This window comes from Malus sylvestris, chromosome 10 (assembly GCF_916048215.2).
Source record: "Malus sylvestris chromosome 10, drMalSylv7.2, whole genome shotgun sequence".
Classification (NCBI taxonomy): domain Eukaryota; kingdom Viridiplantae; phylum Streptophyta; class Magnoliopsida; order Rosales; family Rosaceae; genus Malus; species Malus sylvestris.
Window position 1 is genome coordinate 16601934 of NC_062269.1, and position 14586 is coordinate 16616519.

Sequence of the window (14586 nt, forward strand, 5' to 3'; positions counted from 1 at the left end):
CTTACTCATCTCCGTTGTTTCTTCAATCTCTACCTTACACGGTGTACGATCCATTAGGTTCCTTTTAGCGAGGCAGTGGGCGATTAGAACTCTTTCAAATCGATTGTGAATTGAAACTTACTTTCAATTCTCCCTTTAGTGATTATACACGTTTATGGCTTCCACAAACCATGAGTGACACCTAGCAGTATGTCATGGTTACCCAAGCTAATCAGAAGAGGTAGAGAACCTATTCAGTTTAGGATTACAATGCAATACGGTCTTTCTCTAATACAATACTCTTGACCACATTGTTTGGTTTGATAGTTTAATCATATCTACTATCCAATGTGATTCATTTACTTATATGATTACCTTCAATGTGATTTGGAACGACTTCCTAAATCTCATTCATACTCTGGCCAGAAATTCTTAATCATATCATAGAGTATTCTCCCTCAAACGATTTGAAGGTTAGAGATCCCTTATTGTGCATTCACTTGCCTCCATGGCTAAGTGGCTTAACCCCAACTATGCTGTGGACACCCTCTGATTGAGTGACTTTGACATAGTCAAAGATCAACGACTTAACCACAAGACAACTATGATGCCTCAGGTCAAAAGACTACTTTGCATTATCCCAACCATGAGTTCTCATGTGACATGAGTATGAGAACTCCTCGTTGCTCGTGTTCAGTGGACTCATTCTCTATTGAGCACCTACATGCTTGTCTTGGTGTCAATCACACCAATGACTCGAGACCAGTCACTCTCCCTGAGAGAAGACACAACACGTACTGATCTTAACGGACTGTCAATGCCCAATTGGCAATCCTATGATCAGGAATGTTTAGGATATGTATATGAAAGAGAATGGCCTCATGAATCTAACTTCTTTAAATTACATTCTCCTAATTACATATTCCTTGGACTTATCGTTTAAGCATATAACATTTATATGAGACGGCTTAAAACAATAATCTTTGCCCTTGATATTAAACTAGATTAGTTTAACATGTGAAATGTCCGTAAAGTATCATCATATGATTGGTTTTAGGGCACATTTCCAACAATTGCAAAATTAAAGTTCATAGAAGAAACCCCCTTGAAGCAATTTTGATGTTGAACTTCTCCAAAAATAACGCGGCTGCGTGGTTTCTTCGGTGGCAGCAGATGGTGAATGGAAATAAGATTTTGTTTCTGGAAGAAAGGCTAAAGAAAGAGAAGAGAGAGAGAGCTATGGGCGACCCCAAAGGGAAGCTTATGTAAAAGTGGCTGAAACTCTCTGTTTTATAAGGTTAAAGAGGCTGTTACAGATTACCAATACATCCCAGTAATTGGGCATTTAATTCCCCTATTTTTTTGCTGTTATTGGTTTTATAAAGAGCCATATTCACTTTTAATTCTTTGTCTACATCAACATCCACTTTTAGCACCATTTTGCCTTATCTGTCCTCAAATGGCTCTAAAATACAATTAAATGCACATTAACACAAGAGAGAGTAAAACGCAACCAGTTTAACTCAAAAATATCACAAAGAGACTAGGAATGGATGGTATAAATGTATGAAATATGTGAGTATCAAATACCCCCAAACCTGGTTTTTGCTGGTCCTCGAGCAAAACTAAAACTGAAAACAAATAAAACAAAGAAAAATATAACTAGACCATTTTCGTTAGCTAAACGATTGCACGGAGCATGTGCAACAAGCCTTTAAACCTCTAGGTGTCTATAGTCGAAGGAGTTGTGTCTCCTGAGGGTTTACAGTGATGTGAAAATTGTTAAAGCACTACAAATGGTTAAAGCATGCTTGAAACAAACTAATAAGAACCAATGATGTGAAAATTAACTTGACACACAAATTAAACCCTCTTTTGACAATTGTAGTATATAAATAAGTAGGGATCGTTCTTAAACCGAGGATTATGAGGGATTGCTAAACACTCTAAACTGACTTAAATAGATAAAACTAAGCTTTAAAACACTTAACTAGACCTAAAAGACTCAAAACAAGTTCACAAGACTCAAAATAAGCTAAAAACACTCAAAACTGCCTAAAAACGCAATCTGGGCAGTTTCTGACTCTAAACACAACTTTGGACGAATTTTGGGTTTTCCTTGACTCAAAACACTTAAAAACACAATCTAAAACAGATTTTAACTAGTTAGACACTCTAAAGTAAAGGGGGATTTGGTTTTGGACGAAAATAAAGTAAAACAAAGCAAGAACTAAACTAGGCAAATTTGCACAAATTTGGTGAAATTAGATGGATGATGGGCTAGCTACAGGGTCTTTCTCCACACATGACACACTTTCATACAAAACAATCTCCAGTTGCTTCTTCAATGAACCATGAACCTCAACACCCCAAGTTAATTAGGTACGCTCAAATTAACCCTCAGATTTTCCTTAAATCGTTGAATTGAATGGAAATAGCGCATCGCAATCAAATTATTCCTTAAAAGTTCCCTACATGAAAGCGCATAATAGAGACACAATCAAAGATCATTAAGTGCTATGAAAATCATAAGTGTTAACAAGGCATTCGTAACTATGAAAGCGCATGATTCTTATGCCAAGAATTTACTTAACATGATTGTGACTAACAACCTTTACTACTTATGAATATAAGTTCATAACGATTAGGTGAAACTCCCTTGCATTCTAGCATCAAATTCATGCATGCAAACTAAGTTGGCCACCTTAATAACCATACAAGAATAAGTTTTGAATAAAACAGTTAAGCGAATTGCATTCACAATTTATCAAATCGCAATTGAAAGTAATCAATTCATATTGCAAGTATAATCATGGTTTCGAATTCCCCTCTAACTATAAAGAAATTAGTTCCTCATGTTCGCAATTAAACAAAGATAACTTGAATTAAACATTGAAAACAAAGATACAATACACCTAGAAACACTCCAGATGGCTCCTTCTTCTCCTTCCTTAGCTGCGGCGCAAGAGGATTATGGTGGATGGTGTGGTGGATGTATGTAGGTGATTTTTGGTAGAGGGTGGTGGTTTAATTGCTGCACAAAGGTTTGTATTTATAGGGCTAGGGAAACCCACGAATTTCTGAAGGAAAGGAATGTGTATTTGGCACAATTCATGAAGGAAAAGGACTAGGGTTCACCAAAATCTGAAGGGAAAAGGATTGCACAATCCTAAGGGAAAAGGATTGCAGGTTCTAGGGCTTCTAGAAAGGGTCTAGGCGCTAGATTTTTAGGTGCTTCTAGAAAAGATGTTTTAGCACCAATTTAGGGGTTCTAGAAGGATAAAGGTTCTAGAATCTGAAATATATAGTTTAAATGCATAATTATCCCTTAGAAATAGCTGGAATTAAGGCACAAATTGATTTGGATAAGATAGGATAAGATAAGGTTAGGTTAGGCAAGGATAAGATAAGATAAGGTTGGATAAGGTTTTGGATAATGTTCCTTCTTTTGAGCTGATTTCTTATCTTCCTTGACTTGGATTTATTTCTTCACCCTTTTCAGCACATTCCTAGCCTCTTGAACGTCAAATTCGTCCATCCATCTTGCTCCATTCATAAGCTATCCATTTGGTGCCCAAAACTGCCTTAAAATGCTCCAAAATTGCACTTTCTTGCCAACTTTGTCATATGGACCTACAAACACACGAAAATAGCTTAAAACACTATAATAAACATAAACAAATTATGAAAATGCAAGAAAACAAGCTAACTAAGTCACATTAATATGCTCCTATCAACCAATGAAAGCATAGTCATACATTCAAACCAAAAGTCTGCCACTTCAAAGAATCGCATCATACGTAGAGTGTAAAAAATATTACTCCATGACTCATGACTTCAAAAATACCATACTCAAATGCCAAAGATAGAATTCGCCTCAACTCTAGTCCTCATAGATATCACTCAAATTTTCACTCAGTTCCTAAGGTGTAGTCTCTCCACGAACACATGTGAGTGAAATTGTGTAAAAGGGGTGAGATGTAAAAGGGATTCAAAAATTCTCACACATGAAATATGAAATAAAAGCACATTTTCTGAACAGATCTCATGAAATGAATCAAATACTAAGAATATGGATAGCACACATACCTACTAGCACCCATGAATATATCCCCAAAGATCAGCCAGGTCTTTCACAAGGTTGTAATGTAAGGCTTAGGACATACTAGAGCTTGGGACATACAAAAATATCTTTGTTATGAAATAAGCAAGCTCTCCTCTTGAATTGATCTTCTTTGTTTATTCTTGGCAACCAGGACACACGTGCAATTGTGAAGGATTTGGAAATTGCATCTTCTTTATTCATTTTTTTCTTTTTTTTTTTCTTTTTTTTTTCATGTTTTGCAATTCCAACACATGTTACCTCGATACACGCCACATTATTGATCTACAGCTCAATCTATCTGTCTTCATCACTTTGGTATTCCCCAAACTATAAGGTATGTTGTAATGGGTTAAGATGGGTAAAGTTTGGTGTAGGTGATAAAAGAATTAAGTTAAAAGTGTTTGGTTGCAAAAAAGATGAATGGAACACACAAAGGGTTGGGAATAAAGCCATTTGGTGGTTAAAACATGCATAGCCTAACATCGTCTCAATGGGTTCATTCATAGGTGATAATAAACACATGGTATCTACAATATAGGATTATTCTTAGCATTCAATCAAAGAGAAATAATGAGATCATTTAAAGTGAAATTGAAAGAAAACGATAGGAGAAGAAACACTTTAACCCCTCTCAAAAAAGCAAATAGGCTCAAAATAACTCATTAGGGTAGTCTCCACTATTCTTCGTCCAAAATTTGAGCATGGTACTTTAACCATTATAATTCCAAGAGTAACAACTTTGTAAAAGAAAATAAGATGCCAAACTTTTTCATGACAACACTGTAGTTTTGTTTGTAAACATAGCCCTCATAAACATTTACATTAGTAAGCAAAAGCAAGCTTAACCAACACTAAAATCAAACGAAAATTTTCAATCTCACACCCCCAAACCTAAACAAAACATTGTCCTTGATGCGTAAAAAAAAGAATGAATGGAATGCAACAATGCAGGAAGGCAAAGTAAGCATGGAATGAAATAAAACAAAAACTAAAAGACACAAAATAAAAGGAAAGAACACAAACCCAGCTAGGTTGCCTCCTAGCAAGCGCTTTTTTAACATCTAGGCAAGACATGGTACCATGATAGATAAACACCTAGGGTGGAAAGAAGCCAAGGTAGCTCTGAACCTTGGTTGGAAGAACTAGTTTCTTTAGAGGGACTTTAAATATAGTGCGTTGAATTTCCACAAGGACTTGATTGTGATGGTGTTTTCGTCTCTCCTTGCGAAGAAGCATATCCTCGAAAATTGTTGAAGATGTGGCTGGAGCAATGATTTCAATGGATGAATGAAATTCGCTCAAGGCAGCAATCTCATCGTCTAGCCTTGAATCTTCTTTCTTATGGTAAATGGGCAGCAATGATTCCTCATCCAACTTCAATTTGTTTTTCTCTTGATATGGCAGCAAATCATCTCCAAAAGACTCCAAAGATGGCACCTGTAAAGATGTAAAACAACAGAGAGAATCCAACATAACTTTCAAAAAAAATTCAAGCAAATTAGAAGATTGGGAAAGAGTTTCAAATTCAAGAACTTCTCTATGTATATCTGCACAACTAGATTCCAATGATTATTAACCGTTCACATCTTGACCATCACCACATGGTTGTTCATTTAACGCTTGGACAATCTGCCCCAATTGAATTTCCAACTTGGTAAGTGCAATGGAGTGTTCTTGAATCATGCTACTCGTTGATTGTTGAAATTGCAAATTGTTTTGAGCGAATAGCTTCAAAGTGTCATCTAATGAAGTGTCAAAGGATTCTTGCTGTGGTGGAGGTGTAAATGCTTGATTTGGAGCTTGTATGTTGTTTCTCCAAGCGGGATTGTATGTATTTAGCAATGGTTGCAGTGGCCCTTGGTTAGAGAAACACATGCGGTGTGAGTGCTCTTGAACAAATGTAGGAAACTCATATCTTCTTGGGCACAACTCAAAGGATAACCAGTCTTGGCACATAATAGACATACACCATACATCTTTTTAGACCACCTGAAATCAAAACAAACTAAATTGTAAATGAAAAATCTAAACTAAGAAAACAAAAATAGATAGGGTTTATAAAGCAAGCAATTAGAGGGGATTGAAATTAGTCCTCGACAACGGCGCCAAATTTTTTAGCAGCAATGTGCATGGCTGCCTGATTATCACACATAAGGGACATAGGAGTAGAGCTAGGAAACCCTAAGTCTGAAAGAAGCCATTTAAGCCAAATGAGTTCACCAGCTGCGGCTGTCATGGCTCGATATTCAGTCTTAGCACTGGATCAAGCAATCACATGTTGCTTCTTGCTCTTCCATGTGATAAGATTTCCACCAACAAATGTACAATAACCTGTGGTAAATTTCCTATCAATTGCATTACCCACCCAATCTACATCCGTGTAGCCACTAATGGCAGTGGACTTATTGTTATGCATGATAATTCCTCGCCCTATTGAAACCTTAAGATAACGCAAGATTCTCTTAACAAAGTTAAGGTGATCAACAGTGGGAGAGTGCATAAGCCAGGCTCACTGCATATGTGATATATGGGCGCGTGATAGTGAGGTATATAAGCTTGCCCATCAACCTTTGATAGTAGCTCACATTATGCATGGCTTCTCCATCTATTTTGAGACTCAATTTGCAATCGACGAGAGTGATAACAAGTTTATAGTCAAGCATTTTTGCTTCTTGAAGAAGGTCTAATACATATTTTTGTTGATGTAGAAACAACCTTTTTGAGGATGTTGCCATTTTGATGCCCAAAAAATACTTTAATTTCCCCAAATCTTTGATAGCAAATGTTTGATGTAGTAAGAGCTTCAGTGCCTCAGTCTCAGCGGCACTATCTCTTGTGATGAGAAGATCATCCACGTAAATAAAAACCACCAACTTCCCACTAGTGTTAGTTCTTACAAATAATGAAGAATCAACATTACTTTGTAGAAATCCAACCTTCTCTAGTACTGAACTGAGCTTGGCATACCAATCTCTTGGTGATTGTTTCAAGCCATATATTGCCTTGTGCAATTTAGAAACCACATTGCCTTTAATACCATTATAGGTTGAAGGAGGTTGCATATACTCTTCTTCCTGTAACTCTTCATGAAGGAAAGCATTCTTCACATCCATTTGGTAAAGAGACCACCTACAGTTGACTGCAACTGAGAGTAACACTCTTGCTGAATTCATCTTGGCCACCAGTGCAAATGTTTCCTTATAATCTACTCCAAAGGTTTGGGTGAAACTTCGAGCAACAAGTCTAGCCTTGTGTATCTCGATAAAACCATCAGCTTTGAATTTGGTATTGTAAATCCAATGACTTCCAACAGCCTTTTTTCGTGGTAGTAGTTGAACTAAGCTCCAAGTGTTGTTCTCTTCTAGTGCATGAAGCTCTTTTGCCATGGCTTGGTTCCATTGTGGAAGGAGAGATGTTTCTTGAAAACTTATAGGTTCACAATGCTTATCAATTTCAATGAGGAATGCAGCATGAGATGTTGAGAACTCACAAAGACTGATACTGTCAGTGATTGATGCGAGAATTACTTGACACACAAATTAAACCCTCTTTTTGACAGTTGTAGTATAGTTGTAAGTAGGGTATCGTTCTAGGCCGGGGATTAGGAGGGATTGCTAATCTATTCTAAATTAATTTAAAAATATTAAATAAGACTCAAGGACACAAAACTAGGCGAAAAACTCTAATAACTCGAAACACACTTAAAATGACTCAAAATAATGAAAACAATTAAATTAAACACTAGGAACTGAAATGGACGGAAATTAAATTAAAAGACTAACAATAAAGAAAACTAACTAAATAATATAATTTAATAATGGATGGGTGTTTGGTTTTGATGAAAAGTAAATTAAACTTAATTAAATTACAGAATTGACAAAAACATAAAATTAAGGTAAAATGATAAATGACGGACTAGCTAGAGGGTTCTTCTCCACACATGTTATACTTGCATACAAAATGATTTCCAGTTGCTTTTCAATAAGCTATGAATACTCAACGCCCCAAATTAACCGTGAATTGCACTAATTAACCCTCAGTTTTTCCACAAGTTATTGGGTTGGATGATTGCATACGACAACCCAAAACATTCCCTACAAGTTCCCTACATGAGTTGCATAATAGAGATACAAGCAAGAAACATTAAGTTTTATGAAAAACATAAGCATTGACGGGACACTCGTTACTATGATTTGCATGAAACTTATGCCAAGAATTTACTTAACGTGATTGTGACTAGCAACCTTTACTACTTGTGAATATAAGTTCATAACGATTAGGTGAAATTCACTTATATTCTAGCATCAAATTCATGACGCTTTTTTTCTTTTTCAAGCTGCCAAAGCAGCGTTTTTCTCACCCCCCCCCCCCCCCGAACCCCCCTGTTTCTCTCCTCCAGCTTCTCTTTTATCAAGCTGCAAAGTGGAGCTCTTTTCTTCTTTTCCACCTACCACGATTCAAGTGGTTCTATTCTTTTTGTTTCTTATTTGTTTCACCAACCCACCAAAGCAGCCTTCCACTAGCTGCAAATGCAGCTGTTATTCCCACTTTTCTTGGTTTTTCTTGGCCACGTTCCCACCAGCTGCTCCTCTTAATTTATTCTCCACCTACCACAACAAAATATATAACAAAATACAAAATATATGTCAGAAAATATCGGTCCATGATTTTTTTTGTTTATTATTTAAAACTCATTTGTGCTATTTTTATTTTCTTTGCATAACAAATCCTATAAACACAAAAATAACGTAAATAACTCAAAAATATGAGGAACTAACTAAGAAAAGACGAGTGAATTTGAAGTAAAAATATATATAAATATGATCCGATCAAATACCCCCATACTTAGCTTTTGCTAGTCCTCGAGCAAAACAAAGAAAACATGAAAAAGTACTAACATGAAAAACATTAGTTTCCCCCTATGTGACCCTCATAGAATTTCATTCGAGAAAACAAATCATCAAGAACCATGGCTAGCACCAAACAAATTAATCCAAGTTCATCTTCCTTATTCAAATATTAGCAGTAATCTTTGAATCATCCTTGAAGTGTAGTGTGTGAGATAGCCATGCTTATGCAATTTCAAGTTTTTATTTTTAAAATCATCATATGCAAACTAGCGACCTTCTCACTGGATATGCACTCAATCACACATGTGTTTAGTTTTAATGTGTTTCGCTCAAAGAATCAAATGTGAAATTTCTACCATAAGCTTGCATAAAGATCACTTCTCCACAGTCATAATTGCAAAACTTAAATCAAGAGGACTTTTATTGGATGTAATGAGGCTTAGGGATAGGGTTATTGAAATGAAAGAATAGGAAAACACAAGTTCCAAGCTACATTGCAAGCAATTCTTTTGTCTAGATTTATAAGAACTCAAGCTCTCCAACGATTCTTCTGAAACCTCCAATCACACCCTTAAACTGAAACTTTAAAAACATTTTTTTTTTCTTTTCTTCGTATACAATCTTTCTTTTTCTTTTTCTTTTCTCTTTTTTATTTTTTTTTATTTTTTATTTTTATACAAACATGAAATACCCCCACACTTATTCTTTTGCCCAACACCCTCAAAGTACTTCACAAACATTTCTCATAAGACAATCTCACATTGCTCACTAGCTTGCTTGGAAAGGGTAAGGAAAAATGTTTCAGGTATAAGGGTAGACATATCTGGTGATAAGAAATAAAAGGCTCAACATACACGGCTCAAATTGGCAATCTAATGATATCATTTTTTTCTTTGGGATACATGGTTATTTGGGCCATGGTGGTAAACCTAATGCCTCTATCATTTCCAAGTTCATGCAATCAATGACAAACATTTCTAAAGATCGTTACGCAAGTTCTAGAGATGTATCTCACATAAGTTCCTCACACATGAAAGAATAGGAGTGTATGAAAAATGCACACACTTTCAATCGGCTCAAAAACTCACATAGGATGTATATGGTCACTAAATTCACATATGAAGCTTTAAGTCATACTTTAGTTTCACATTAACAAGGCTATGTGCATTTGGTTTTTCAAAGATGGTCAAATATGTACAAAACTAACAAGAGAATTAGGAATTTCACAAAACACATGTTAACTAAGTTCTTGATAATCATGGTTCAAATTTGATTCAATTATATCATTGGGTCGGGAAACTAACAAAAATCTAATTCAAAACAATAAGGAAAATAAGACAATATTTTTTTTTTTGGATTTTTAAATTTTCCGATTTTTTTTTTAAAGAAAACAAAAAGCAACAACACAAAAACAAATGAAATTCTAGAGATTTCTACCCCCACACTTAAACTTGACATTGTCCCCAATGTCAGAAAACACTATAACGCAAATAAAAATAAAACAAAATAAATAAATAATAAGAAACAAAATAAAGCAATTGGACTGAAAACTTCCCTAATTTGCAGTAAAATCAAGCGATGACCCCGAAGCTAAAATTCTGCAATCAACTTCAAGGGTGGAAATAACCAAAAGTTCCTGCAAAGAAAAGAAATAATTCAGTTAAGTAACGCAAGAAAATAAAATAATAATAAATAAATAAATAAAATAAAAAAAAAAAATTGCAAACGAAAAATTGAAAATCACGATAAAAGACAATGAAAAGAACTAATAAGTAATCATTGGTCGTGTTTGTTGACTTTCCACAGCTTTCCTCTTGAACAGGGTGACACTTAGCTTTTTACTTGCAAGTGATGATTTGATGATATTGTACGGCGAAGCTTTGCTCTTTGGTGATGTTGCAGTTCCTTATTTGTTCTCCAAGCAGATGTGGCAGCTTCTCTAGTTCCTCAGCTCGGACTCCTTCCGCTGGGATGATTGTGCAAGCTGCATTCTTCTCTGCTTGTTTCTTCTGTACGTTGTCTCCACATGCTGTTGGTATCATTTTCGCTTGCCTTATCTGTTCTTCAGGTAGATGTGGCAGCTTCTTTGGAAGTACATCAGCAGTGGAAGACGAGTACTCGAGAGCAATTTCTCCATGTCCTGCAGGTTAGAACAAAGACAAGGAAAAGGACATGGAGAATGCATGATATGAGATACTCTTGCTTCAACCATTATGATATGAAATACTTTTGCTCTGGATGGGTTGTTTGCAGGGGTATCCCAGGGAATGAGGAACACGGAGTAACTTAGGAGGATTCTTTGAGAATGCATTTTCGGAGATGAAGAAGTGTTAAGAGGGTGTGTCTTTGCTGTGAAAGGCGAAGGTAGATACTTATAGGACTTGTCTTCACAACCGGAACTATTCTCTCACGTATTGTCGGCAGCCGGTGGATGAATGAATAGTACAAATTACGCGCTTTCTGACAAAGCTGCCCGTAATTTTCGCAAATCAGATTCCTCATTGATATCTGGAATCGGCGCTTCGAGCTCTGAGCATCGTCGATTGTAGAGGTAACATGTGACACGTGCGAATAAATCTGGAAATGAAGATTTGCCCGTGGGTTGAAGTCCAGCTTTTGAGAAAGCTAGTGTGTCTTTGACTGTTGAATTTCCCTCTTCGATTTCTGAATTGGTGCTTCGACAAACTGCCCGAGAATTTCGCAAAGCAATTTGCGTGTGACAAGTGACGACACGTCAGGACAAATTGATCTTTTGAAATCTGGGGTTCGGCTCGTGGTTTCTGAGCAAGCCCAGCCTTTAAGAAATGAAACGCCTCTTTTGAGAAAAGAATCCGGCTTTTGAGAAAGGAGCCCCGACTCTTCGATTTGCGAGAGGACGCCTCTCTGAGGAGCGCCTCTTTGATTTCTGAGGAGCGCTTCTTTGATTTCTGAGGAGCGCTTCTTTTTATAGAGGCGTTATTTTGTTCCACAACACACTTGAGCTCCCTCCTGTAAACACTCCCTCCTGTAAACTTCCAAAATCTTAATCAGTCCGACTCTCTTCTTTCTTCACCACCTTCAGAAAATGTCTGGCCCTTCCGATCGTCGTTTTGACTTGAACATTGGTGAAGAGGCAGCTCCGCCTTCACCAGACAACATATGGCGCCCATCCTTCATATCCCCTACCGGTCCCCTTACCGTGGGGGATTAGGTGATGAAAAATGACATGACCGCTGCGGTGGTGGCCCGAAACCTTGTCACCCCCAGAGATAACAGACTGCTCGCTAGACGATCTGATGAATTGGCGGTTAAGGAGTCTCTGGCTCTTAGCGTGCAGTGTGCCGGTTCCGTGTCCAACATGGCCCAACGCCTATTTGCCCGAACCCGTCATGTTGAATCGTTGGTGGCTGAAATACAGAGTCTCAAAGAGGAGATTAAAGGACTCAAGCATGAAAATAAACAATTGCACAAGCTCGCACACAGCTATGCCACCAGCATGAAGAGGAAGATTGACCAGATGCAGGACACCGATGGTCAAATTTTACTTGATCATCGGAGGTTTGTGGGTTTGTTCCAACAACATCTGCCTTCGTCTTCTGGAGCGGCACCGCGTAGTGAAACTCCAACTGATCAACCTCTGCCGCCTCCTCCTTCTGTGGCCCCGCCGACTGCTGAAGCCCCGCCTACTACTGAAGCACCACCCGACCAATGAATACTATTAGTTTACATCATTGTAAAATATTTGTACTTTTTTTTTTTTTTTTTATATTTTTTTTTTTTTTTAAATTTTTTTTTTTTTTTATGTAAATTAATGTAAAGAGACTTTGGTTAACCTTCCCCCACACTTAAACTAAATAACACAAACTCACAGAAATCAACCAAATAACACAACTAACTAAACAAAACAAAATGAAAGCAGTAAAGATAAGGGTGGAAGAATGCAAAGCTGATTGGGTTAGTGATTCCAAAGTCTCTCTTCGTTGAATGCTTGGGTTGCCTCCCAAGAAGCGCTTGATTTAACGTCTTTAGCCGGACGCATCTTTCCTTTAAATTTCCCTCGGCTCCATTTGAACCTAAAATCAAAGAAAGAAAAATAAATCAAATATCAAAAGTAAAATACACAAACACCAATATAAACATAAACAAAAACAAAAATAAAAGGATTAGCAAAGTTGCTAATCCCCGGCAACGGCGCCAAAATTTGATGCGAGAATTACTTGACACACAAATTAAACCCTCTTTTTGACAGTTGTAGTATAGTTGTAAGTAGGGTATCGTTCTAGGCCGGGGATTAGGAGGGATTGCTAATCTATTCTAAATTAATTTAAAAATATTAAATAAGACTCAAGGACACAAAACTAGGCGAAAAACTCTAATAACTCGAAACACACTTAAAATGACTCAAAATAATGAAAACGATTAAATTAAACACTAGGAACTGAAATGGACGGAAATTAAATTAAAAGACTAACAATAAAGAAAACTAACTAAATAATATAATTTAATAATGGATGGGTGTTTGGTTTTGATGAAAAGTAAATTAAACTTAATTAAATTACAGAATTGACAAAAACATAAAATTAAGGTAAAATGATAAATGACGGACTAGCTAGAGGGTTCTTCTCCACACATGTTATACTTGCATACAAAATGATTTCCAGTTGCTTTTCAATAAGCTATGAATACTCAACGCCCCAAATTAACCGTGAATTGCACTAATTAACCCTCAGTTTTTCCACAAGTTATTGGGTTGGATGATTGCATACGACAACCCAAAACATTCCCTACAAGTTCCCTACATGAGTTGCATAATAGAGATACAAGCAAGAATCATTAAGTTTTATGAAAAACATAAGCATTGACGGGACACTCGTTACTATGATTTGCATGAAACTTATGCCAAGAATTTACTTAACGTGATTGTGACTAGCAACCTTTACTACATTTGAATATAAGTTCATAACGATTAGGTGAAATTCACTTATATTCTAGCATCAAATTCATGCATGTAAATTAAGCGTGCACTCTCAACCAACATACACAAATCAGTTTTTATACGAACGGATAAGTAAATTGAATTCACAACTTATGAAATCACAACCGAAGGTAATCAATTCATATTTCAAATATATTCATGGCTTTGAATTAACCTCTAGCCAAAATAGATTTATTTACACATTATTAAAACAGAAATAAAACATAAGTTGGAAGGATTTAACCGAGAGAGGAGAGGCTTGCAGTTTTCTGTTATGTCCACGTGCTGCCAAGTGGCAGATTTGTTTCTTCACGTTTTTGCACCGCAGGATTCCTTCTCCACTTGCTTTCTGTCCGAGGCTTCTAGCTGCCAAGAGGCAGCGTCTTTTTCTCTGCACTCTGGTTTTTCCCTGCCGCAAGGCAGCTTGATGCCGCTTCCTCTTTCAAACTGCCAAAGCAGCTCCTCCTTTCTGCTGACGCTTTTTTTCTTTTTCAAGCTGCCAAAGCAGCGTTTTTCTCACCCCCCCGAACCCCCCTGTTTCTCTCCTCCAGCTTCTCTTTTATCAAGCTGCAAAGTGGAGCTCTTTTCTTCTTTTCCACCTACCACGATTCAAGTGGTTCTATTCTTTTTGTTTCTTATTTGTTTCACCAACCCACCAAAGCAGCCTTCCACTAGCTGCAAATGCAGCTGTTATTCCC

The 14586-nt window shown here is 36.8% G+C and overlaps 1 protein-coding gene and 1 long non-coding RNA gene across 3 annotated transcripts in view; one reads left to right on the forward strand and one right to left on the reverse strand.

Annotated features, from left to right (window-relative positions):
- The window catches only part of LOC126585521 (uncharacterized), a 79695-nt gene extending 66753 nt beyond the window's left edge, over positions 1 to 12942 (forward strand). The window contains exon 2 of the mRNA XM_050249974.1: positions 12125 to 12942. Coding sequence (XP_050105931.1) covers positions 12125 to 12625 — 501 coding nt within the window. The 3' untranslated portion in view covers positions 12626 to 12942. The remainder of the gene's footprint in view (positions 1 to 12124) is intronic.
- Positions 1 to 14384, reverse strand: part of LOC126585530 (uncharacterized) — an 85142-nt gene extending 70758 nt beyond the window's left edge. For both annotated transcript variants that reach the window (XR_007610571.1, XR_007610570.1), the window contains exon 1: positions 14064 to 14384. This is a non-coding gene — a long non-coding RNA (uncharacterized LOC126585530). The remainder of the gene's footprint in view (positions 1 to 14063) is intronic.
- Between the last annotated feature and the right edge of the window lie 202 nt (positions 14385 to 14586).